The sequence below is a fragment of the Podarcis muralis genome, chromosome 9 (genome assembly GCF_964188315.1).
Source record: "Podarcis muralis chromosome 9, rPodMur119.hap1.1, whole genome shotgun sequence".
Classification (NCBI taxonomy): domain Eukaryota; kingdom Metazoa; phylum Chordata; class Lepidosauria; order Squamata; family Lacertidae; genus Podarcis; species Podarcis muralis.
This window is the reverse complement of record NC_135663.1, coordinates 20,978,746-21,005,016: the sequence shown is the minus strand read 5'-3', so window position 1 is coordinate 21,005,016 and position 26,271 is coordinate 20,978,746. Positions and strand designations below refer to the sequence as shown.

General features: G+C 44.5%; 3 protein-coding genes across 9 annotated transcripts in view; 2 read left to right on the top strand and 1 right to left on the bottom strand.

The window, feature by feature from the left end:
* C9H4orf17 (chromosome 9 C4orf17 homolog) overlaps positions 1-26,271 on the bottom strand; it is a 154,201-nt gene that overhangs the window by 66,114 nt on the left and 61,816 nt on the right. The gene's annotated exons all lie outside the window — the stretch shown is intronic.
* On the top strand, positions 643-13,830 carry LOC114603910 (alcohol dehydrogenase 1-like). 3 transcript variants are annotated; one of them, XM_028743397.2, is made up of 9 exons: positions 651-895; positions 2,258-2,359; positions 3,482-3,623; positions 4,477-4,564; positions 4,658-4,877; positions 5,028-5,288; positions 5,739-5,874; positions 7,259-7,397; positions 13,744-13,830. In XM_028743397.2, exons 1-9 carry the CDS (start codon positions 878-880, stop codon positions 13,778-13,780), a joined length of 1,143 nt encoding a protein of 380 aa, XP_028599230.2. In that variant the 5' UTR covers positions 651-877; the 3' UTR covers positions 13,781-13,830. The 3 variants fall into 3 exon arrangements, with proteins under 3 accessions (XP_077789984.1, XP_028599230.2, XP_028599229.2); XM_028743396.2 differs by lacking the exon at positions 13,744-13,830 and adding an exon at positions 9,603-9,762 and having other exon boundaries at positions 655-895; XM_077933858.1 differs by lacking the exon at positions 2,258-2,359 and having other exon boundaries at positions 643-895.
* On the top strand, positions 13,744-24,560 carry LOC144328848 (alcohol dehydrogenase 1-like). 2 transcript variants are annotated; one of them, XM_077933861.1, is made up of 10 exons: positions 13,744-13,840; positions 15,805-15,906; positions 16,548-16,689; positions 17,924-18,011; positions 18,119-18,341; positions 19,146-19,406; positions 19,768-19,903; positions 20,725-20,863; positions 23,607-23,667; positions 24,026-24,560. In XM_077933861.1, exons 1-9 carry the CDS (start codon positions 13,823-13,825, stop codon positions 23,629-23,631), a joined length of 1,134 nt encoding a protein of 377 aa, XP_077789987.1. In that variant the 5' UTR covers positions 13,744-13,822; the 3' UTR covers positions 23,632-23,667; positions 24,026-24,560. The 2 variants fall into 2 exon arrangements, with proteins under 2 accessions (XP_077789987.1, XP_077789986.1); XM_077933860.1 differs by lacking the exon at positions 24,026-24,560 and having other exon boundaries at positions 23,607-23,979.

The window sequence follows — 26,271 nt, the reverse complement described above, 5'->3', positions numbered from 1 at the left end:
TGCTAGCAGAGTTTATGTATAGTTTGCATTCCCCCCACCCAGGAAGCTAATTTGCATCCCACTGCTGCAATGATCATGGGGCTGAGGCTTTGGGGCTAATTCCACCCTGATTCCCTACTCCCCAAGTTTTCAATGTGGATCTAGCAAAGAGGGCACAGCCTGCATTTGTTCTTGTTTCCATCCCATGCAACGTCAGACAAGAGGACACTTTTTTCACACAAAGGCTTGTGGCTATGTAGAGACAGCTTGTACTTGTTTTCAGTGTAGTGTGTGAACAAAACCATCATCAAATTTTATTCACCACCAAACAGCGTCATATTGCAGATACTATCTTTAAACATCGTTTATATTTATAACTCCTTTAGCACCTATCCTTGGAACACAGGATGAAACAGATAATATATGAAGCATGCAAACAGAGGGATCTTTCCCAATAAAATAATAAAACCGTGCAGAGGTTAAAATAACACGTGTCTGGCAAAACAAAGACCAGGAGTGCAAACCTGCGCAAATATTCGTCCCCGCCTTCTGCCTGTTACCTCTCACCATTGGCGCGCATCTTCTCAAATACGCTTCCCTATTCAGGGAAGTTTGAGGCATTTTAGGAAAAGCGCTGGATCTGCGTCTACTGGCTAAGCTATAGACTACATCCCCCAGAGTCCCTGGCGGTAGGTCTACGGCAGACAGAGAGGCCAGTTTAAGAGACGTGGCCCCATTCCGCTACGTTTTTGTTCTAAAGGAATCTCAAGGTTCCCACGAGAAACACGCACCCAAGTAGAGATCGGGGTTAGTCGTTGTTTCCGCTTTCCAAACTCGGAATCGGAGGAGCTGTGCAAAAGAGGCGAGCAGATTTCTGTGCGCAAAGGAGCGCGCGAGCATGGACACTCCTGGGAAAGTAAGAAGACACCAGTTTCTCTTTCATATCGAAAGGCTGCAAGCCCATCCAAGCCCTATTCACCTGGGAGTAAGCTCCTCTGAATTCAATAGGTCTTACTTCTGAGTAGACACGGTTCGGATTGTGCGCTGAAGGATTACCCTTTCATAAAGTTGCAATCCCGCCCTTGCACACCTCCTCAGGAGTAAGTGTCATTAAACTCAGTAGGTCTTACTTCCGAGTAAGCATGCTTCCACTTGCATTTCATGGTTCCTGGTCACGTTAGGGTTTGAAGCTTTGATTGCTCCAAGGTTCTGGCTGTGGAAGCGGATGAAAAGGGGGAAGTAGCTGCGTGCAGAATTGCATGATCACAATTGCGTGATCAAAAAATAATTGCATTTAAACCGCAGCCTTTACGTGTCTTACGAAGTTGCATGTGGAAGGATTTAGGCTTCATTCCCGGACTTCTTAGCAGACAGGCATAAGAAACTTCCCCAGCCTAAAAATGGTGCCCTCCAGATATTGCTGTTTTATTTTAGCCTAAAAATGGGGAATAGCAGTTAATTTAAACAAAAAACGAAAGTGGGTTTTGAGATGTTTTGAACTACAGCTCTCTGTATTGTAGTCCAAATGATCTACAGAACACTGGGATAGAATCATAGAATTGTAAGGGACCACAAGGGTCATCAAGTCCAAACCCCTTCAATATTTTGCCCAACACGGGGCTCAATCCCACAGCCCTGAGATTAAGAGTCTCATGCTCTACCAACTGCACTATCCCGGTATGGCAAAGGCTGAACAGCCAGTCAATGCAGTACAGGGCAGCCAACATGGTGCCCTCCAGATATTGTTGGACTACATCTCCTATCATCCTTAACCATTGCCCCTGTTGGCTGGGACTGGTGAGAATTGGAGTACGGCAAAAAATGGAGAACTTAACCCTCGTGTAGCAGATGAAAGTGAGCAAGATGGAGCAAGAGTCTGTCTCAGTACAGTGCTCGTGGTTGTATTTCTTGTGGCAAAGAAATGCATCTCCACCCCCCCACCCCCAATTTTCTCTCAATGAGAAAATGCAAGAAAGAGTATTGCGACTCCCAGATGTTGCTTAACTACAACTCCCAGCTTCTGTTCTAGGCCTATATTGAGATACCAGGTTACACCCTGGAGATGGACACTATACTTTTACATTCCCCACTGAAGTAGAAGATGAACCCACCACAGCAGCTTCTCTCTGATTTTCCTTTCACAAAGTCCCATCTGCTGCACCAAACAAGATTCCATTTAGGCTACAACCTGCAACTATACACTTTCATCCAAGCCTATCTCCTTTTTGCCCTGCCCTGGGATTGGATTGAGCATCTCATTGTTCCCTTGTTTTTACAGACTATAAAATGCAAGGCTGCTGTCGCCTGGGCAGTAGGGAAGCCGCTTTCTATTGAAGAGGTGGAAGTTGCCCCTCCAAAAGCTCACGAAGTTCGTGTTAAGGTAGATGAATTGTTTGTAGCCTTTTCCATGCTCCTCCGCTATGTGGATAATTTTCCCTATCAATGTACGACTTGTGTCTGTTGTTGCTCTGTTTCTCCAGCTGTTTCTGAAATGGCCATACAGATTTTATTACGCTTGTGAGTCAGCAGTGGTAGTGATGGGTAAGCTAAGAGACGTTTTAGACCGGTATGGAGTTTTCATTCCAGTTTAATTTGATGCTGCTGCTGATCATAAATGTGTTTATTTGTTTGATTTGCAAAACACTTCCAATAAGACAGCACCAAGTGATTTAACTATAAAGTCATATATCACTGCTTAGACTGCATCATTTCAAGCTGTATATAAGTAGGAATAAGAATAAATATAAATATATAAGAACATCACTTAAAATTCTTGTTGGAAAAGGAAGGTCTACAATAGTCACTGAAAATGCAATAGAGTTGGTGTTTTTCTGATTTATAGGGGGAAGGAGTTCCAAAAGGAAGGTGCCACCACCCTAAAGGCCCGGTTCCTGCATTGTATGGAACCGACCTCCTGATGGGATGTTATCACAGGTCCTCTCCTACAGAGCACAGTGACCATAGCACTTTGTGTCTTACCTGATAACTTTGAAATGATTGCAAGGCGACGCTAAATTTCATAGAATCATAGAATTGTGTGGTTGGAAGATACTCCTAGGGTCACCCATTCCAACACCCTGCAATGCAGGAATCTCATGACAGTTGGCCATCCATGACAGTTGGCCATCCAATCTCTGCTTTAAAACCTCCAAGGAAGGAGAGCCCACAACCTCCTGAGGGAGTCCATCTCACTGCTGTTAGAAAGTCCTTCCTGGTGTTCAGTAGGAATTTGATCTGTATTACGTTGGTGCCTTTCACTTCCATTACGCTATCCCTAACTCCAACCTTAATATTATGCTGTAAATCACTGCAAATGGAAACCCAAGAAGTCTTTGGAGTAGAGCATCCTTCACCATCCTGATGCTCACCACGTGTTTTGGTTTACAACTTCTGTTGGCCCCAGACACCACACGTTGAAGGGTGTCAAAAGCTGGGCTGGAGTAAACAGAATATAGAATAGAGCACAGGGAAAGTCAAAGAAATGCACTTTCTTCTCTTACAGGTAATAGCCACAGGGATATGTGGAACTGATGACCATGTTCTGACAGGCTCTTTCCCTAAAGTCAATTATCCTGTCATTCCTGGGCACGAAGGAGCTGGAATTGTAGAGAGCATAGGTGAAGGAGTGACTTGTGTGAAGCCAGGTACATAAAAGGATTTTAGATGTATTATCAATATCTTTCTAAAGCACCACAGCATAATTTAACAATGCACAGTTGTGGTAAAATCTATGCTTGCCCAAGTAACTCTTACTGTATTTGAGATTATCCCTGGTGAACCAGCACTAATCTTTGAATGTTTCCACTACGTAAGTGCCTCTTCCTCTCTGGACTGTAGGCTCTTTTTTAAATTAACTTTTTCTGAACAATAACATTGAGTAAAGGATGTGTGTCAATATGCAGGCAGTGCCAATTTAAAAGGACTGACTTAACACCCTAGTCCCTATTGCAGCCTCCACCAACCTAATGCCCTAATGGACTACAACTGCCATTGGCTCAAGCCAGCATGGAATGGAAACCACTTCCAATGGAAACCACTTTCCTCTCTTGAGCAAGGCATGCGCCTACTGCCCAGCAGCTAATGGGAGGGTGCGAGGGTGCCTTGCTCCAGCAGCTCCCATGATTCCTGGCCACTGGCTGTGCTGGCTGGGGCTGATGGGATTTGGAGTCCAAGAATTTCTGGAGGGCCGTAGGTTCCCCACTCCCGATGTAGAACTACCTGCTGCAGCCTGAAGTTGTATGTGCCAGAAGAAGTTTTGCCACTTTATTCCAAGGAGTGAAGGCTCCTTGTTTACTTCGCTGAATTGGACAGCAGGCTGGAGCATTTGCTAATGAGTGGCTATTCAGTCTTTGCTGTAGCAAAAAGAGCGTTGTGATGATGTGGTCACAGTATTTTGATACATAGCTCACTCCCTTCACTGAGCACTGGTTATGGATGCAGACTCCCTTTGTTAGGTTGCTTCTATCTACTATATTTTTATGCCTCTTTTATTTCTAGGAGACAAAGTTATCCCTCTTTGTCTGCCTCAGTGCGGAGAATGCGCCTCGTGCTTGAAACCTAACACCAACTGTTGCCTAAAAACCCAGTGAGTTGCTCTGGAAATTTCTCCTGTATTTCTATTTCGGCAATATGCAGAACAGCTTTTTGTTATTGACATATCCCAATCTCTTTGAAACAGCCTTCTTGAGCCACAGAATCTAATGCCAGACAAAACCAGCCGATTCACCTGCCAGGGGAAGTTAGTTCACCACTTCCTTTGGATCAGCACTTTCTCAGAATATACAGTCATGCCTGACTCAACCGTTGTTAAAATTGATGATGGTGCCCCTCTGGATAAAGTCTGTCTTTTTGGCTGTGGATTTTCCACCGGCTATGGGGCTGCCCTCAATACAGCCCAGGTGAGGAATCCTGTGCTCCGTTTGTGTTCCTTGGTAGACTCTTTTGGTCTGTGTAATAGACATGAGCTTCTTCCGTTGGAAATATGGCCTACATTACCCTATTCCACAACTGGAATTTATCCTGGTCCTCTTTTCTCCATGGCTCTATAGGTCACGCCAGGTTCCTCCTGTGCTGTCTTCGGTTTGGGAGGAGTTGGTCTTTCTGTGGTCATGGGATGCAAAGCAGCTGGAGCTTCGCAGATCATTGGGATCGACATTAACAAAGACAAATTTGTAACAGCGAAAGAATTGGGAGCCACAGAATGCCTTAATCCTCTGGATTACAAGAAGCCAATTCAGGAAGTGCTGGTTGAAATGACAGATCATGGTGTTGACTATGCATTTGAGGTTGTTGGGTGTTTGGATACGTTGGTATGTATTGTTTTTAGTCAAAAGATTTCTGGCTCCAATCTGCAATTTGATAACCATAGTTCGCCAGTTTGGAAGAAATTTCAACGTGCAATCAGTGCTCAACAAACCAGGAAAAGGGGAATTGTAGCACACAAAGGGAAGAGGGAGGTGGCAAATCAATTCACAAGCCCAAGAGTTCATAAAGACTTGTGCATGTAGCACAAAACCATGGTTTTATGTTTCATCTGAAGCAGTCCATATTGTTCCCAGGATCCCTGGCATTCCTAGAAAGTTGATTGATTTGTATTGATGATTTGTAAGATGAAAGAGATGGTTCATAAACACCCATGACGAAGCAACAACAACCCCTACTTCATTATTCTCCATTAACTATTTTGCAGTGCATCATAAAATGTCCCTGTTCCTTTGCATGACAGCAACCTGTTCAATTTCCCCCCCTACTTCCATTAGACAGCTGCTCTAGCGTCCTGTCACATGGGCTGCGGAGTCTGCGTGATGGTTGGTGTGCCTCCTTTAGGCTCTAGGCTCTCCTTCGATCCTATGCTGCTTTTTACAGGACGCACCTTGAAAGGGAGCTTCATTGGAGGTATGGTGATGCACCATGAATGAGCAAGCATGTTGATGTATGGACATTTCCCAGTTCCTGTGTTTAGTACTGTGAAACCCTGAATAGGTCATGAAGTTGTTTCATAACTGTGAAGAAATGTCTATGTGCCACTACTAAGACAGTCCTTTCCCAGGTGACTGATCAGTGTGCTTCCACCCAGGGATAGACTGGCAAGAAGGGCCTCCCTAGAAGATCTTTAAATCGTGAAAGAAGGGGACATTGTAGGGTGGTGGAGCTCACCTGACCTCCAGCTGGTCACATCACTGCTGCTTACTGGGAGGTTCAGTAGGAGGAATCAGGTCAGCATGATGTATATACACCAGCGGAGCCAATCCAGCATTCCCGCTGGTGCATTTGCACCATATTGGCCTTGTCTTCTCACTCCACCTCCCAGTAAGCAGTGACACAACCAGATGGAGTTCAGGTAAATACTGCTGCCCCACTTCTTTGCAGAGACACACAGAGAACGACACCTGATGGTGATCTCAGGGCATGGATTCGTACTTATTAGTATTAGTATTTTATTTGTACCCTGCCCATCTGACAGGGTTGTCCCAGCCACACTGGGTGGCTTCCAACATGTACTGTATAAAAACAGAATAAAACATTAAACATTTTTAAAAAATTCTGTATACAGGTATTCCTTTAGATACTGCAGTCACAAGCCGTGTAGGGTGTTAAAAATTAAACTCTACTTAGAATTGCCCCTGGAAAGGGGCTGAAATGTTGAATTGGTGTAATAAAGAATGCATGTGCATATGTGAATCTCTCCACCTACGGAAGGGAGGCTGTTTAACCCTTTCCTTCTCAGCCATCATTCCACTCGGCCTACACACCCCTTGCCATTCCCATCCTGTCCCATCCTAGCCCTGTCCAGATAAGCTGCAGCAATTTTGGTGTTTGGAGGGTAGCTCAGTCTCACTATACCAGCTACAGCTGTGTATCTGTAAGAATTCCTGGACTAGAAATGGGAGCTGCAGTATGGGTTGCTGCCAGAACCAAATTTTGTTTTAAAGACTGGTTGTTGCTGCCCTTTATTTTCTTAAAAGAATAAGCAGTAGCAACCCACGTGTTTTCTGATTGTCCTCTTGCCCTATCTTTGGCTTTATAAGACCTTGAGAATATCACGAGCCTTGTATTACTGAGTCAATTCTGGGTGATAAACATTGTGTGGGTCGTGGTGCTTGGCATAACATAAGATGAGCCCAATGGTCGTCTCTTCCAACATTCTGTTCTCACAGTGGCCAGCTGGATGCCTGTCGGAAACCATTTGAATGCAAGAGCACTCTTCCTTCCCGTGGTTTCCAGCGACTGGTATTCAGAAGTATTGCTGCTTCCAACTGCTGTTTTGTTGCTTCTCCAGGATGGAAGATGAAAGATTCTATCCCTCAGCTGGTATCCAGTTACATGGAGGGGAAATTTAAGCCAGATATTTTAATAACCCACACCTTGCCATTCAGCAAGATCAGCGAAGGATTTGATTTGCTTCATGCAGGGAAGAGGTGAGATTTGTGACTTATTGGTACTTGCAGAACTTCTTTTCTTTCTGTTGCAGAATTTTCTTTAAAGCCACTGACATTCTGAGGAACTGGCCTTCTGGAGATTTGTCTGAGAAGAAGGGATGGGCACCAATCACTACTTGGGAATTAAGAGTATTTTGATATTTATAGGACAATGTGGCTAAGTCACACCTGGGCATTGCAAGACCCACTTCAATAAAACCCTGATCTCAACCCTCCCAGGTAGACCAGAAACCCTTTGGCTTATACTACTAGAGCTATAGAGCTGGAAGGGGCCTGGGAGATGCTCTATTGACTTAGGTGCATTTTTATAAATCTCTTCCCCCAAGGGAGGCATACAAGGTTTGTCCTGCTCTAGTGATTGCAACAACTCTGTGAGCACTCTAAAGTCTCAGATTCTTCTTGTCAAATATGCCTCACCAGCTCTGACCACAGATCTGCAGCAGCAAAGTAATGCTGGCATTACCCCACCATCAATGGCCTTGGCAGTGGGCAGAGGAATGGTATCTGTCTGTCTCAGGAGACAGTGAAAGAATGCACCTTTGGGGGGTGAAGTCAAATTGTTGGAAGGTTACAGCACCTGCTGTGGCCGTAGAGACATGTTTAGTTGCAGCAGGGGTAGATGAAGGCATCCAGTTGTGCTGTTGCAGATGCACTGTGGTGTTTCTTCTCTCTCTGCTCCTCCCAGAGCTCATTCCTTCCCTGGACACTGCTGTGGATACACAACTTGTCTACAGGCACTGCAGTCATCTGCAAGGGATTCCCACATGGTGGGGTAGATGTTACCAGCCTTCATGTCACGTCTACAGACATCTATGTAATGCAGAGTTGGTCTGCCCATGGGCCTAGTGCCTGAAGCCCATAGAGCACGCTCTTGGGGATCCAGCCACCTTCCATTCTGTGGACATGGTCAAGCCAGCGTAGACGTCGCTGAGACAGGAGTGCAAACATGCTGGGAATGTGGGCTTGGGAGAGCACACCTTTGTTTGAAACTCTGTCCTGCCACGTGGTACCCAAAATCCGGGAATGCTGGTGGCGCTGTGGTCTAAACCACTGAGCCTCTTGGGCTTGCCAATCTGAAGGTCAGCGGTTCAAATCTGCGCTACGGGGTGAGCTCCCGTTGCTCTGTCCCAACTCCTGCCAACCTAGCAGTTTGAAAGCATGCCAGTCCAAGTAGATAAATGGGTACCGCTGCTGAGGGAAGGTAAACGGCGTTTCCATGTGCTCTGGTTTCCGTCATGGTATTCTGTTGCGCCAGAAGCAGTTTAGTCATGCCACATGACCCAGAAAGCTGTCTGTGGACAAACGCCGGCTCCCTTGGCCTGAAAGTGAGATGAGTGCCACAACCCCATAGTTTCCTTTGACTGGACTTAACCATCCGGTGGTTTTTTTCTTTACCTTTTTACCCCAAATCCTCCTGACACAGTGCATGTGTAAGGCATTGCGAGGTTGCTGCTGATGGTTGTAAGTTATGGCTCACATAAAGCAGTGTGCTTGACACACAAGCCTGGTAGACCTTCATCTTGGTATCCCAATTAATCCCTCCCTACCATACTTGGTGCAAAGGGGATTTGGATTGCTCTTTACCACATAAAAAAAGGTAAAGGTAAAGGTACCCCTGCCCGTACGGGCCAGTCTTGACAGACTCTGGGGTTGTGCGCCCATCTCACTTAAGAGGCCGGGGGCCAGCGCTGTCCGGAGACACTTCCGGGTCATGTGGCCAGCATGACAAAGCTGCATCTGGCGAGCCAGCGCAGCACACGGAAACGCCGTTTACCTTCCCGCTGGTAAGCGGTCCCTATTTATCTACTTGCACCCGGGGGTGCTTTCGAACTGCTAGGTTGGCAGGCGCTGGGAGGTGTATGAAAACTCAGTAAGCTTATCTTAGGGTAACTGCAGCTATCTAAGGTGCCAGTTCTCCGTCACATGTCGCCACATAACAAGATAAGATTTGCCACCTCGCCGAAATGCTGTTGGATATTGGATACTGTACTACTGGAAGCAGACTGCAAGAATGGCAATCATGTTTCTCTCCCTCTCCTCAGCACCAAGTTGCCAGCAACATCTGTCCAGCAGTATGTTGAACAAAAAATTAATGATCACATGAGGGTCCAAAAATAAACTCTGCTTCATTGCTTTTTCAGCAAAAGGATTTGCAAAGTTAACTCTACTTTTTCCTCCTTTCAGCATTCGTATTGTCTTGGTGTTTTGAGTTGCTGGCTTGCTGAAGCTTCCCAAATGCCTTCAGTCTGGAACGTCTCAGAAAGAATTCTCTCTCTTCCAAATATGGTTGCTTTTTAAAAAAACCAACAAAAACAAATACACTATAAAAATTGCTGGCAAATGACATGAAGTGCCTTTCATACATTTTATTATGGGAGTGGAAATTATACAAACAAACATAACATGGTTCATGACAGTGATCTGGTTTCACTTCCCTCTGGATGCTTAGAGATCCCAAATCATGCTCTCAAATCTAAACCATACACAGAAAACAAAACATACAATTTCTGAGCACCCAGAGCTGATTTAAATTAGCCAACAGAAAGCTGTTATCTAGGGATGGAAAGATCAGTCTAGATCTGTTTCTTATGAGTTTGTTCATAACTCTCCTATCCTGTTCCTGCATCATTCTGCAACTTTAAAACAACAACAACGCAAATTCAGCTCATCCTAGGCAGGATTTTAAAGGTAAAGGTACGCCTGCCCGTACGGGCCAGTCTTGCCAGACTCTAGGGTTGTGCGCTCATCTCACTCTATAGGCCGGGAGCCAGCGCTGTCCGAAGACACTTCCGGGTCACGTGGCCAGCGTGACAAGCTGCATCTGGAGAGCCAGTGCAGCACACGGAAACGCCGTTTACCTTCCCGCTGGTAAGCGGTCCCTATTTATCTACTTGCACCCGGGGGTGCTTTTGAACTGCTAGGTTGGCAGGCGCTGGGACCGAATGATGGGAGCGCACCCCGCTGCGGGGATTCGAACCGCCGACCTTTCGATCGGCAAGTCCTAGGCACTGAGGTTTTACCCACAGCGCCACCCGTGTCCCCAGGCAGGATTTTAGCTATCTTAAATAATCAGGCAGGCAAGACCACAAGTAAACCAGCAAGGCTTCCAGGAGGTACCCTGGAAATTATTTATTCTCCTGCAGCAGGACAGTACCCCCAGGTCAAAACCCAAAACCTGAACAGAGAAATCTCCCAAGTCTGTTATACAGTTCTTACAATTAGTAAATAATTAGTAAACATTAGCAAATGCGTCAAAGTCATTAAGTATAGGTGTGTATCAATTTTATCTAAATTAATATTAATATACTTTATTGCTGCTCATATTCCTTATCTTATTGATACATTAGCCCCTGCCGGGTCTCTGCTGTGTAAGAGCACAATATTTTATGACTAAATCAACAACTCTTTGCCCACCACAGGACCGGTGCATGATATACTGCCAAGTTCAGCCAGCAATCTCAATTATAAATAGTACAAGTGTAAACAGCATCGGACTTTGTCCTGTGCAGGAGGTTTCCACAGTTCATTCTGATTCAATACAATTTAGCTCAGTTGGTTAGAACATTGTGCTGATAATGCACCATTAGTTCGATCCCTGTATGAGACAACTGCATATTCCTGCATTGCAGGGGTTTGGGCTAGATTATTTTCCATATGTTAAACTGATCTAAGGATTTTGGGGGGATCTTGAGGGGAGCAAAGACAGGGAGAAGCACAAGGAGAATCAGGCAAAAGACAAGCATTCCCTTCACATACTCTCATAGACTCCTTTTGCAGTATAAAACCCTGATGGTTTCTAAACCTGGTAGAGCAGGTTTTCTCACGGCAGAAGTTCAGCCTTCAACATGTGGAAATCTGCAAGAGTGGTAACTGATGGAAGGTGGTGAGACCTGGGAGCTTACCGCTGCTGCCCTTCCTCACAAGAAGGTAATGGAAAGGTGGTGGAAACATCTGACAAAGGCTTTTGTTTGATCTGATCTGAAAGAAATCTACCCACTTCCTTGTTTCTCACACTTCAAGCACTGCTTGAGGACAGCTGATCAAGGAATAAAGATATAGTTCTTGTTTGTTTGGGCCACTAAAGGTAAAGGTAAAGGGACCCCTGACCATTAGGTCCAGTCGCAGACAACTCTGGGGTTGTGGCACTCATCTCACTTTATTGGCCGAGGGAGCCGGCGTACAGCTTCCGGGTCGTGTGGCCAGCATGACTAAGCCGCTTCTGGCGAACCAGAGCAGCGCACAGAAACGCTGTTTACCTTCCCGCCGGAGTGGTACCTATTTATCTACTTGCACTTTGACATGCTTTCGAACTGCTAGGTTGGCAGGAGCAGGGACCGAGCAGCAGGAGCTCACCCCGTTGCGGGGATTCGAACTGCCGACCTTCTGATCGGCAAGCCCTAGGCTCTGTGGTTTAACCCACAGCACCACTTGGAATTCTTGAGTGGAAGAGCATGAAAGATCTATGAGTGATAAACTTCAGAGGAAATTGTGCAGAATACACAATGAAAAATGTTAATTCATGCTTGGAAGCCCAAAGGCGGTTTGAAGTCCAAATTGGAATTGTTTTTCAAAACGGACTTCATTCGCTTCATTTGAATGTTATGTTGATTTGTCTTTTGCTAGCGATAAATGAAAGCTCTGCAGAAAATCTGTTGCCAGAATGTCCTGGGGGGGGGGGGGACTATCCTTAAGTCCAAATTGGTTCTCTTTTTAAATTTATTTATCTCAAAACATACAAAAGGATAAAAGCAAATAACCGCTTTCCAAAGCATTGGTGCAGTTTGCAGAGCTGACACAGACTTGCAGCACAAAACAGATCAATATAAGCACATCATAAGCACAATTTAATTTTGTTAATCTACACCAAGATAAAATCTCCACATTGACATGTGAGTGACAGGAGGGTGGAGCACTCCCACAATTTTATTTATATAAGTAGATGAATTGATACCATACCCAAAGCACTCCTCAGTGGTGGCTGAGCTACTCTGAGAGTACTAGAGCCAAACTGTTTGCAAAAGGGGAGTAGAAGATTTCCAAAGCCGAGCCACTCTCATTCTCGCAGCCACTAATGACAACCATACTAATGTTTTGTTTTGACCTTGGGATTTAAGGTTGTTTCCATAGGCCACAGAGCTAAAGAGGAGTCTAAGACAAGAGTTTGACCAGTGATAGCAGATTGGTTCTTGATACAAAAGCCAACCAGGCTGGTTGATCCTTACTTCAACATTGACAATGGGACTGAGTTCACCACACCTGAGAGCAGCTAGTTTAAAGATCAAAGGGTAGGGCTCACGACTCTCTCTGCACTGTCAGCTCCCTATCCCTCAACATATGCCACCTGAGGCAATCACTACACTCTGCCCTGCCATTCAGCCTAATATCCTTACAGGACAAGGTTGTGAAGATAACATGGGAGAGAGGCAATTTACTGCCTGAATCCCTGGAGGGTGGATGTGATAAACATATAACAGCAATTTCGGTGGTTATATGGCAAACATCAGTTCTGCCAAATGCAGTGATCTTTGCAATCTGGAAGTCCATATTCTCCTATAGGGCAGAAACCAGATCAAGGCTTATCTTCAAGTTTTTGGCTTCCCTTGTAAAAACCACTTGAAATGTGAACTTCAACTGTTTATTAAGCTCTTCAAATAACCCTCAGGCACCTGCACTGGGTAGGAGAAGAACACACAAAAGAAAATACACTAGTTTCCTTCTGGTAAATCCCACAACAGGAATTGGGAGCTCTGGAGCCTGCAGGAGGCTGGAGGGCACGCAGAAAACCATAAGGACTCTCTAGGTGTCTCACGACATTTCTGGCTACGAAATAAATTGTTTAATTATTTCCTGGTGCTGTGTGTATGCGCGATCACGCAAAAGTGAGGATTTGCCTGTTCTTCAATAACCTGTAATAGAATTTCTTTCCCAGTTTTCAACCCTAACGGCTTCTGCACTCCCTCCTTTATGCATTAGTAAAAAGTGTGTGCCTCTGGCATCTGAGTAAAAAGCATTGTGTGTGATTATGCTCTATTCTAAATAATTTGAGCATGGTCCAGAATGATTTTCACTTGTATGTACAAGTTTTTAGTCAGAATGTCTGTACCTGAACTGACCTTTTTCTTTTTAGATCCAATATTGTCCTAGCTCGTAATGTTAGTTTACTTTAGATGGTAGCTCCAGGGGGAATTAATTTCAGCTAAATACTTGCCAGGAACAAAAGAACTTTGAATCCCAGCTAGAAATGGACCCTGGCCTATCATAGATTATACATTATGTGTGTGGTGGAAGAAATAGTTGTTTGTGTATCTCTACATTCTTGCTTTAGGCAAGGAGTGAGAAACAAGAAGAGAAGTCCTTTGTAACGGAGCAAGCTTGTGGCAAAACTGAAAGCCAGATCTGGACACATGGCGACTGCAGGAAAGGTAAGGAAGACTGTTTTTATGGTTCAGTCTAGTCGATCTGAACGCTGCATTCTAATGTTTGCTTTTGCATAGCTACTACATTGCTCTGAAGAGGAAAGAACTAAGCTTTGCTACATTCCCATTGCCAGAGGAGAGAAACCTCTGAATTTTATTTGTGCAAATTGCAAAGCTGCAAAGACCAAAATGTAAAAAATTATCTCCTATTTATACATTCAAAACAAGAGTCTGCTTGATATAAGTGAATGAGACAAACAGCAGGACACTCGATTTTTCCAAGAATACTAAAAGCTGACATTGCATTGTGTAGGCATTAAATAATAAACCAAGAGGTTCTGGGTTAGAAGGTTACCTCAACCATTAGATTGCATTACACAAGTTATTATTGTTGTTGAAATAATTCATTACATACATAGAAATAAATTATTTTTAAAAACCTTACAAACTTATATTGATAATAAACCTGCCATTTTTATAACAATGCATGTTATAATTACAGTGTTCCCAAAAGTGTATATGGTTTGACATAGTCATGCAGACTGTCAGTTTCAAATAATTATATTGACCTGAAGTTGATATTTCATTTACTAACATCAGGAAATTGGCACTAGCTGGTTGAAAGAAGCCCTCGTAGGTCTTTGATGGCGGTCTTTTCTACATTTAACTGAAGATGCAGAGAACTGAACCTGGAAGCTTTTGTATTAAAAGCTTGTCTTCTGTCACTGAAATACAAGCCCTGTCCAATAATGATCATAATATTATTTATTTGAATGCTACTGTTTACTGAACCCCATTAAGCATTACAGCATAAAATGGCATCCTTGTTGGTGTGGGTTGGGCATTACTAAAGTGTTTGTAGGCAGTAGACTTTGGGAGCACAGGTGTGCTGGTCTAGTGACACTTGCAAGTCATGTGATAGGGAAGGGCAACCTTTAGCTACTGAGAGCCACATTCCTTCAGGTGTAATTTGTCAAGGGTCACATACTAGCAGTGGGCAGGACCAGAGCCAAAAGTGGTCAGAACCAGCTTTTTCCCATCTCTCTTTCGACTATTCTCCTCCTCCCTCTCCATCCCTCCCTCTCTTCTCCTTCCTTTGCGCTGTTGAAAGAGGGAGAGATTATTCTTGCCAGCGGTCTGAACTGATAGTTTACAGAGCAATTTTGAAATAAGGCCTTGGGGCCAAGGTTGCGCACTCCTGCTGTAGGGTGAAAGTGGCAATCTCCATGCTGACTACAGCAACTCTAAGGTTGCAATCTTAATTGAATCATTGTAAGGTACACTGTGAAATTCATGTCTGACCTGTTTTGTTTGGCTCCATTTCCACAGGTGATCAAATGCAAATGCATAACGTCTTGAGTTTCCTGTGACATTATTGTTCCTTACTTTTTCCTTTTTGTTTAGCTGGCCTTACACTCTGCATATCACTCCAATTCCATTTCTTATTTCCCCTCTTCCTGTAGTTGCCAGCAGCAGTGGAATACAGATGTTTAGTTTGGATTAGCTTATCCAAACAGAGCCAGAGATTGGAGGCGGCAGGATGGGATGCAATTGTTATACTGCAGGGGTTGGGTGCAGAGGGGATAGAGGCGGAGACCGAGGAAATCACTCTCCTTGTTTTCTGAGGTGTTTGTTTTGTTATCATATTTTAAAACAGCACACAGAATGTAGGTGGGAGGGAAGTTGGCCAGACTGTGTCTCTCTCCCCCAATCTCACATTTCCACTCAGGAAAAAAGTGAATGTACCATTACTTTTAAAAGGAACGAGAAACTGTCACAGGGTAAAATGGCAGCAAAACCTGCTGTTTTGGCAATAATAGCACAGGATGAGGACAACTGATCTCTGCTGGGGCTTAGATTTTAAGTCCTCAGTGGCTTGGGACCTAATATCTGAGGGAAAGCCTCCTCCCATATTGTCCTGCCTTTGAAATTCATCTTTGATCTTGTTTTGATTGACTCCATTTCCACAGGTGATTAAATGCAAAGCCGCAATCATCTGGGAAGTTGGCCAATTGCCTTCTGTGGAGGAGGTGGAGGTGGCACCACCAAGAAGTCATGAAATTCGAGTGAAGGTAAAACATATTATTCCAAAAGGGAAGGTGCTTTCATTCATTGTGAATTACGAATGCAGTGGCTGAGGATCTTGTGCCTAAACTCCAAAAACTTGGATAGGGGAGTCTTTAGTGGTGGGGCAATGGTTCTGGAAGACTTATACTTAAAACTCAAAGGTGGCTCTTTCCCTGCCAGAAGAAGAAAGATTCCACAAAAGTCTCAGCCACATTTGTGCACAGTTTCAACTAAAGTTGTTTGAGGTTGTAGTTGAAACATACACAGCAATAAGATGAAAGGAAATCCAAAAACTTCTGAGCAAGTTCAAAACAGAATAAAAGTGAAAGGCTCTCCCTAATATCTTTCGTACAAAGATTATATGTATTTCTGGCTTGTCCTATGGGTCACAATTAGTCAGATCTGAACTGGATCAAGTGGGTAATATTCTTGCTGAAACTCTCGTAAGCAACTTTCCTTGTGAGCTGGTCCTCTCTGCGAATACCTGTAGTTGTGTGAATGTGGTATCTGCACGGTCATCTGTTCACGTGGAGACCCGTTTTTTTGACAGAGACAAAAAAATTCAGTGCCAGTTCTTGATGAAAATGTGTGCTAGCTTGAAGCAGAGTAAGTACTGAAATAATATATATTCCATTTCCCCCTGCAGATAGTGGCCACTGGGATCTGTAGGACGGATTATCATGTAGTGAAAGGCATTTTTCCTAATATAGACTACCCAGTTATTGTGGGTCACGAAGGAGCTGGAATTGTTGAAAGTATTGGACCAGGAGTCACTTCCGTAAAGCCAGGTAAGGATGAGGCAGATCAGAAACTCAGAAGTGCTTGTGCATTGGTCCCCGCTGGGATTTGCAAGCATGACGTAAATAGCTTCTCTACCAGTTGCCTTCTAATGTAGGCATGGGGAAACTTTGGGCCCCCAGATGTTGCTGAACCACAACACTCATCCCCAGCAATCACGGCCAATAGCCAGGGATGGTGGGAGTTGTTCACATTATATACTACAAATAATCTCTTTCTCCAAGTACCCATCAGAAATTTAAGGTATGCATGAAAATAGTGTTACAGATGTAGGACAAATGCCATCCCCTATTCCTGCTGAGTGATAGCATGATTCCAGGAGGTTCCAGGCCCTCAGCCAGGGTCTGTGTTCCTTTGGAGAATTGAGACATGGCAGAGATTGTTGTAGCTTTAAGAAATATGGTTTATTCACCTATTTACATCTTCAGTGCATAGAGGGAGTCCAAATCTTACAGCATTGTCATCGCACTAAAGTGCAGCCCTGGAGTCAAAGGCTTATCTTTCAGCCAGCCTTCAGCCAGTCTGCCCAAGATGGATCCCAGACTTTGTTCACCCACTTCTTCCCTGCACACCTTGCTAAAAACTATATTTTCCTGCACTTCACACCAAGTTATCCTGGCAACCTTCTGCCTGCCCAGGCCCCAGATTCCTCCTAGATGGGCCTTCAATGCCTTTTGTCATGTTAATGCCTCTATCCTGATTTTTCCACTGGTCTGCAATCTTTCCTTCAATACTCCAAATAATCAAAATCCTACCATATATTAATTTCTAGGGTTTAGAGGAGCACCCCCCCAAAAAAATAACAATATGCTTCCCTATTGCCACACCTCTTACAATATTCCTTATTAATATCACTGTGTTTCTCACAAAAGCAAGCAAGTACACCATGGCAGAAGTGGTCTAGTTTCCTTTGAGTGTCAACCATAGCTTCATAATGCACAAAGCAGCCCTGTATATGCTGATTACAAAATAATCAGGGGAAAAGAATATAAATCAGTATAAATTGTTGTGGTGATTTGGAGATTTGAAGTCAAGCTGGATTTGAGTTTGTTAGTGTCTCTGGTAACTTCTCTCTCTTACATCATGGATGTTGGCTTACATTATGGAATTATGTTCTGCATTTCATTAATATTATTGCTACAGGTTTTTCATGGCCTTTGAATAGAATAAGCCTATGAACTTGAACTTAAACTTAAACTGTTCTTGTCCTTGTTTTCCCACAAGGTGACAAAGTTATTCCTCTTTGTCTTAGCCAGTGTGGAGAATGCAGCTGCTGTTTAAGTCCTAAAACTAATTGTTGCCTCAAGAACCAGTAAGTTTATCTGACATCTTCTATTAAATATTTGTGTTTCTTAGTAATATTGAAAATTAGCATTTAGTCCAATATATTATGCAAACCAGTCTGAATCTCCTCAACAGCCTCTATGAACCTATTCAAAATGTGATGCCAGATAAGACCAGCAGGTTCACCTGCAAAGGGAAACAGATCCACCACTTCCTATGGACGAGCACATTCTCCGAATACACGGTTGTGCCTGAGGCTTCCATCACAAGAATCCACAACGATGCTCCACTGGTTAAAGTCTGCCTCTTTGGTTGTGCATTTTCCACTGGCTATGGAACCGCCATCAATTATGCCCAGGTGAAAATCAATTCACATTGATTCCCTTGTGCTTCTCAAGTAAGTGAAACAAGTGTGTGCTTACTCCCTGCTGGAGAAGAGAGGCACCTTCGGGGATCACTTTTCCTGTAACAATTCCGAGATGCAAAAATAGCTGACACTACTTGAGCTTCCCTGCTCTCAATGGGTCCAGCCTCATAATAGTAGCTCTCAAAAGCAGCAGCAAGGGGCTGATGGTTGGGTAAGTCAGTGTGTTTCGACCTCATAGGTCACCAATGGGGAACATGTCACATCCAGGCACTGTTAGACTACAGTCCCCATCATTCTGAATTGCCATGAATGGGTGATGGGTGTTGAAGTGCAACACAGGTCCTCCTTCCCTATCCGAGGCTAGTCCTTATCTCAGCCTCCCAACTGCATTCTTTTGTTTCTCTTGTTCATCCCTTATTCTCTTCAATGATTCCTGCCCAGTTGGTTATTAATTATATTAATTATATTTATATCCCTTCTTTCCTCCCAGGACCTCAAGGTGGTATACATGGTCCCCCCCCCCCCAACATTTAGCCTCACAATATTCCCATGTTGGACTAATACAGTGATTGGCCCAAGGTGACCCAGTGAGCTTCATGGCTAAGTGGGGATCTGGACCGTGATCTTCTAGGTCCTAGTTAAACACCACAACCACTACATCACAGTGTCTCTCAGTTCTGTCTCTCCATGCCTCTTATCTTCCGGTCGGCCAGTCTTCCTTCCTCCCAGGTACCCAATCCTGCTACATCACTTGTGTCCTGGGAAATCCCTAATGTAGTTTATATCAATTTGCAGGTTGAGCCTGGTTCTACCTGTGCTGTCTTCGGCTTGGGAGGTGTTGGTCTGTCTGTTGTCATAGGCTGCAAAGTCGCTGGAGCATCCAGGATTATTGGGATTGACATCAACAAAGATAAATTTACTAAGGCCAAAGAGTTAGGAGCCACAGAATGCATCGCTCCTCAAGATTTCAAGAAGCCCCTGAATGAGGTTCTGGTAGAGATGACAGGTCTTGGCGTGGACTACGCATTTGAAGTGACGGGAGATATTGACACTGTGGTATGTTTTCTGTTTTGGTGCTAATCACTTGGGCTCACATCCCCATTTTTTGGCTCTCCTGTTCAGCCCAGGGCTCACAGCTTTGATCTCTCCTTATATAAGCAGTGCACCTGCTTGGGACTATGTAAAATTCAGAGGACAGAGGAAGGCTTCATGGTCAGAGGAAATATGCTTCTGAATTCTACTTGCTGGAAAATACAGGAGGAAAGAGCACTGCTGTACTCTGGTCTTGTTTGTGGGCTTCCCAAAGGCATCCAGTTGGCCACTGTGAGAATAGTATGCTGGACTAGATGGGACCCTGGCTTTTATGTTCCTTTATCTTTTCCTATCCTGAGCTTGTTTTTCTTTGTGTCTCAAACAGGTCACTGCCCTTAAATCCTGCCATTTGGGCCATGGCACCTGTGTGCTGGTTGGAGAACCTCCTGCAGGGGCACAGTTCTCAGTCGAACCTATTCTGCTCCTCACGGGAAGGAAATTAACAGGATGTTTGGTTGGAGGTGCGGATGGGTGATATATGGCAGCTCCTGCACTGAATCATAGAACAGGAAGGTCACTGAGTGTAGATCCTGCTCTGTGCAGGATCTGCAGTGCAGGATTCAGCCACAGCATCCCTAACAGATGGCCCTTCAGCCTCTACTTAAATACTTCCAGCCCAGGGAAACCCATCATCTACTGAGTCAGTCCTACGACCTTGTTGAACAGTTCTTGTGATCAGGAAGTTTCTCCTGGTGTTTATCTGAAATCTGCTTCCCTGCAATTTCCCCCATTGATCCTAGTTCTGCCCAATGGAGTAACAGAGAATTGTAGATTTGGAAGGGACCCCAAGGGTACAACACCCTGTAATGTAGGAAACTCAGCTAAAACATTCATCCAAGCTCTGCTTAAAAACCTCTAATGAAAGTTGCCATCCTTATTGGTGGGCAGCAAAATAATGTAAGTGAAATCTAGAGGATTCAGAATGGGTGCCTAGACCCATTTATATGATGACTTGCCAATGTCTGGAGACAGCCACCTATTGAAATCTGTGCAAATGAGGAACCCAAATATGAGGTTGATGGACAGTGTGGGAAAGTGTTGGTGGACATAATAGGTATGCAGACTAAATTTGGGGGCAGTCTTTATTTATTTTAAAAGCCTTTCCATCCCATTGGCTTTTGATTCTACTAATCTTACATTGTTAACATAAACAGGAGTTATCTTCATCTTCTAAAAATTTTTTTTAATAAAGTTCACACATCCTAACATTTTATATTCTTTGAAAATAATCATAATCAAGCTTGCTGACTAATCCAATGTTCTTTTATTTCTCCTGCCTCAGGTTGGAAGTTAAAAGATGCTGTCCCTAAACTAGTTTCTGATTACATGAACAAGAAATTTAATATGGATGCATTAATTACTCAAACATTGCCTTTTGATAAAATTACCGAAGGCTTTGAGCTTTTACTTGCAGGGAAAAGGTATATGTTCTGTTTTTTATTTTATTTTTACATTCTTACACTTCCTTTCTTCAATCAGTAGCACAATGTTTCCCAACCTTTTTTGGGCAAAGGCACACTTGTTTCATGAAAAAAATCTCGAGGCACACCACCATGCCAGATGGGGAAAGGTCACTTTTTACTTATGTAAAAAAAAATAAAAAAATAGTAACAGCATAGAAGGTAATGGTTAGGCTAGCATCCCTCTTCCAAATATGCTAGGTTTTTATTTGCAGGGACTGTTCTACATGGGAAAGCATTCAGCACTGTCATTCTCCCATCTGCCATCTGAATTGGTACTATTCTGGGTCAACTTACTCTGCTGCATGTGTAGATGAAAATGGCACCAAGTGTGGGGGAGGGGGCAGAACAGGTTTCAGATACATAGACAGAAGCTGGCTCTAAGATCTGCCTGCCATTGCACTCTGAGGTGTGAATCCTATGGAACGAAGCAAACCCACTTATATTCTTACATACGGTCCTTTTAATGCACAAGGTAACAAAATATGTTAACTTGCTCCAGCAGTTTTATGTTGTAACATACTGAAAAGACTGTCGAAGTCTCGTGCTCCCCCAGCCTTCGCCAGCCCTGCGCCCTCCGGATGTTTCGGGCTACCAGCCACGCTCCCCTCAGTCTCAACCTAATATCCCCAAGTGTTTCATATTTACTAGGAAATAACTCCCGCTGGTACAACGGAACTTCCTCCCAAGCAAGTCCATCTCTCGGTTTACATCCACGAGCTCGGGGCTGCGGCGTCCAGGAGGCGACAGCCCCGCCCAATGGCCCCGAGGGGACCCCAGAAGGGAGGCTTCGGCGCGGCGGCGGCCCCTGCGCGTTTCGCCTCAGGCTCCGCGGGGGCGGCAGCGACAGGCTGCGCGGCTCCTCCTCGGGCCGCTAGGCGGAGCCAGAGCAGCGCGGGAGGGCAGCGGAAAGGGCGGGTCCGTCGCTATAGAGACGCCCGCTTGGGTGGCGCTCGAGGTGGCTCCGCCTGGCCCGCGAGTCCTGCGAAGCGCTCTTCCCCGGGGCCTGTGGCGCAGGCGCAAAGCGGCGCGGCGGAGGGCCGCTTCCCTCCCCCGCCCGGAGCGGCATTTAAAGGGGAAGTGGCCCCTTTCCCGCGGCCGGCCTCCTCCGTCGTCGGCGCCCAGCTCTCCTATGGCCTGGCCCGGGGCGCGGAGGGCGCGGAGAGTGGCAGTCGGGGCCGGGGGGCCATGGCTGCTCCCGGGGCGTCGCGCTTCCTCTACGAGCTGCCCGCCGCCCCGCCTCTCGCCGCCCGACTCGCCCGACTCCCTCCAGGCAACATCTCGCGGCACACCAGGCAACGTCTGGCGGCACACTAGTGTGCCGCGGAACACCGGTTGGGAAACACTGCAGTAGCAGATAGAATGATAGGGTGGCAACACTTGGCTGACCTCCCGATAGCTATGGGCTGAGGCTGAAGGTCGAGGAGGCTGGGAGGTCAGTGTGGTGAAAACACCCCAGCAGAGCCAATCCAGTGATCCTACTGGTGCATTTGCATCATGCCAACTTCCCAGCCATCTCATACCTCTCCCTCTCCTTAAAACATAAGAAGCTGCCTTATACTGAGGCAGTCCAGTAGTCTTTCTAGCTCAGTACAGTGGTACCTCGGGTTAAGAACTTAATTCGTTCCGGAGGTCCATTCTTAACCTGAAACTGTTCTTAACCTGAGGCACCACTTTAGCTAATGGGGCCTCCTGCTGCTGCCGCACCGCTGGAGCACCATTTCTGTTCTCATCCTGAAGCAAAGTTCTTAACCCGAGGTACTATTTCTGGGTTAGCGCAGTCTGTAACCTGAAGCGTCTGTAAACTGAAGCGTATGTAACCCGAGGTACCACTGTACTGTCTAGAGCAGGGTTTCCCAAACTTGTCTCTCTAGCTGTTTTTGGACTACATTTCCCATCATCCTTGACCACTGGTCCTGTAAGCTCGGAATGATGGGAGTTGTAGTCCCAAAACAGCTGGAGACACAAGTTTAGGAAACCCTGGTCTAGAATGATTGGCAGAAGCCCTCTAGCATTTCAGAGTAGGGCCCCTCCCACCCCTACCTAGGGATAAAACCTGGAACTTTCTGCATGCAAAGTAGATGTTCTGCCACCAAGCTGAAACTGCTTCAGTAAGCAGCTGCGACTCAACTGTTAAGAGGCCCATGGACTGTTGCCCCCCCCCCCCATGCTGTCTGCTACTGCCTCCAGTGATATTGTTGTGGTTTATTTTTACCCTCACAACAGCCCTGTGCAGTAGGTTAAGTTGGGAAATAGTGACTGGTCCAAAGGCACCCTGTGAGTGCTTTGGAAATGTCAGAATTGGACTTTGATCAAACCAATCTAAAATACTCCAGTTGGCAGCATACAGAATCGCAACACATGTCTTAAGAACTTTAAGCAGAGCTGGCCCTATCGTTAGGCAGAGGACATGAATTTTGGTGCAACGTGAAATGCCGTGTCCCCTAGGCTAACCTGTTTTCCTCAGGCTAAATGGTATTCCTCAATCAAAATAGTATTCGGTGACCAGTCTGGTCAGCTTCTGGTCAAATTGGAGGGAGGGGGTGCCATCTTGTACTTTGACTGAGGCCACAAAATCTATTGTACCAGCTTTAGATTCTCCAAGCAGAGTCATGGTTATTGCTATGATCTCTTTTGATGTCTACTAAATATTGTTAGGGTGCTTTCTTGTACTTATATTAATGTTTCGCCTTTTCTCTTTCAGTATCCGCTGCGTTTTGTTGTTTTAAACTTCCAGAAGCAACTAGTAAAGGGGTTTCAGCTGGGTACGTACCTTTGCATCCCTCCCCAAATTCAACAGAAATGGTTGAGGGTTAAGTCAGCAATGATACAGTAGACTAAAGATTTAGGACATAATATATAAATGAATACATGGGGAAAGCTGTGGAAAGTTGACATGAAATTTACTGCTTGATATGCTTTAAAAGAGAATTATATGAAAATGATGCATAGATGGTATCTAAAACCTAACAAATTGTCTAAAATGTATAAGAAGGTTCCTCAAGTAGATGGATCTTTTTTATAGGGTGGACTTGTAAGAAAGTGAGGATATTTTGGGAAATGATATACGGCGAGATGTTTAAAGTGATCATACAAAAAAAAAACCTGATGCTTTTCTCTTAGGGATTATAGGGGCAGAAGTTAGAAAAAGATGATTAAGCTGTTTATGTATGTAACGAGAGCAGCTAGGATTCTTTGTGCAAAAAAATGGAAGGAGGAAGAGGTTCTCACCAAAAAAGAATGGATAAGCGATGGACTATGCAGAATCAGCAAAGCAAACAGCTAAAAAAAAAGAGAATGAGTATTGTTTTGTGGAAGAACTGAAGCCTTTTTTGGACTATTTAAAGAAATATTATAGTATGATGCATTTGCGAACAGGATTTGAACTACGAGCAATAGAAGGAATTAGAGATTATTGTATTATTGTTATTGTATAAGAGCTAGGAGTTAAGGGGTGAAATAAAAAACACCATGAAAAATGGGATGAGAAGTCGATAATAATTATTTCTTTTGTTTTATGTATTGGAATGTATATGTGAAATTTTTGAAAATTTATTAAAATACAACGGGGGGAGTCATACAACAGAAAATACTTTACTGTCTATCAAGGTGATTATTTTATCTGTGCAGTTTCATAAATAAAGGCCTGATTCCTGATTATTATTATTATTATTATTATTATTTTAAAAGTCTTCAAGCAGAGTCAAGGTTGTTGCTATGATCTCTCCTGATGTCTATTGAATGTTCCTAGGGTGCTTTCTTATATTTACATTAATGTTTTCCCATTTCGTTCTCAGTATTCACCATGTTGTTTTAAACTTCCACAAGCATCTAGTAAGAGGGGCATCAGCTGAATACAGCTTGCCATCCTGCAAATCATTTGCATCCATTCCAAAATTCAACTGAGCTTTTATTGAAATGGTTGAGGGTTTACAGCCAACAAGAGAAGCAAATGCAGGGAAAACATTTAACCCTTATATACATTATTGTAACTTGCATACAATACAAGGTGCAGCTACTTCTAAGATGTTTCTAAGACCATCACTTGTTCACCATTCCAAACATACCATACATTTAAAATGTTATCACACCACTTTAACAGTCATGACTTTCCACTCACAACACTAGAATTCTAAGACACCTCAACAAACTACAGTTCCCTAGATTTCTTGGAAGAAACAATATGCTTTACGTATGCTTTTGATATACAGTGTGCATGTGACCTTGACCCCCTGTTGTTCTTACAATGTGACCCTTCTACAAGACATCTCCTTGACACAAATTTGCTCACCCTCTTTCGTCAGGCAGCATTGTGGAGTGATGCTTATTCCCCACCCCTGCCATGACCCAACAGGTAATGTCTGCTCTGGAGATTTTCCTGGCCACCGTGACCTCAAAAAGGGTTCTCGCACCAGTCAGGAAGTCAGATTTGTAGCCTGCCCACAAACTGGCCAATCACGGGCAGGGTGCAAGGCTGGCTCCTCCTGAGGGGTGGGCCCAACTTGTAATAATAAAATTTAAGGTCTTATATATATAATAAATGCTCATAAATGTACCAACCAAGCACGTACATAGATCAACACAGGAAGACCAACCTGAAACCATTTTGACTCCCAAGCTGACCAAATGTTTTCTCTGCAAGAAGGGAGGGGGTCAGGGAGCCTTCCCATTGTCTCAGGAATTGAGTAATCGCCATTTCAAAGGGTGACAGACTACCAGGAAAGGCAATCAGATAAGGCATTATCAGACAACCTGGCAGACAGGAAAAGCAACAACATTCAAATTTTGTGGACCACCTTTTCTGTAATGTAGGTATGATGTTTGTGGGGGGTGGTCTTGGGTTACACCCCTTCTGTGATGTATGTATGATGTATGGAGGGGTGGTCTTGGGCTCCAGGGCAGGGAATTTAAAATGTCTATATAAGGGCAGGCACACCTTTGTTCTGGGTCCTCCTCCTTTCCTACGTGTGAGGGGAGCACCCTGTTGCAACAGATCAATAAAGATCAGGCTTACTAGCCGCTTTGCTTCTCAGTATTCTCTGTTTGGCCTCTGTTATTTTCTCCTACCAATAGGGAACCCACGTAAGGACTCTATACGGGCTCTTGGATACCCCATAAGGGAAAAAGGGCAGATTTTGTTTACAACAGACTGAGCCAGCAGGTTTTCTCTGGTCCACCCTCCGGGTATAAATTACCGCCAGCCTCCACCACCCCACACAGTTTCTGGTCAAATCTACTCATCCTCCCTATCTGTTATGCTTTGTGTGCTGTGCTTGACCTTGCGATGGACTTTGCAGGTTGCCAGGCAGGAATTTGTCCATCGGTCTAATTGGCCTTCTCTGATGGTTTTGCCTACCTCATAGCAATTG

What these genes read in the sequence shown, in the direction of transcription:
- LOC114603910 (XM_028743397.2), top strand. An exon ending in AACTGTTGCCTAAAAACCCA is followed by an intron (nt 4,565 to 4,657) that starts GTGAGTTGCTCT and finishes TCTTTGAAACAG; the next exon opens with CCTTCTTGAGCCACAGAATC. An exon ending in CTGCCCTCAATACAGCCCAG is followed by an intron (nt 4,878 to 5,027) that starts GTGAGGAATCCT and finishes ATGGCTCTATAG; the next exon opens with GTCACGCCAGGTTCCTCCTG.
- LOC144328848 (XM_077933861.1), top strand. An exon ending in AGTCACTTCCGTAAAGCCAG is followed by an intron (nt 16,690 to 17,923) that starts GTAAGGATGAGG and finishes TTTTCCCACAAG; the next exon opens with GTGACAAAGTTATTCCTCTT. An exon ending in CTTTTACTTGCAGGGAAAAG is followed by an intron (nt 20,864 to 23,606) that starts GTATATGTTCTG and finishes TTTCTCTTTCAG; the next exon opens with TATCCGCTGCGTTTTGTTGT.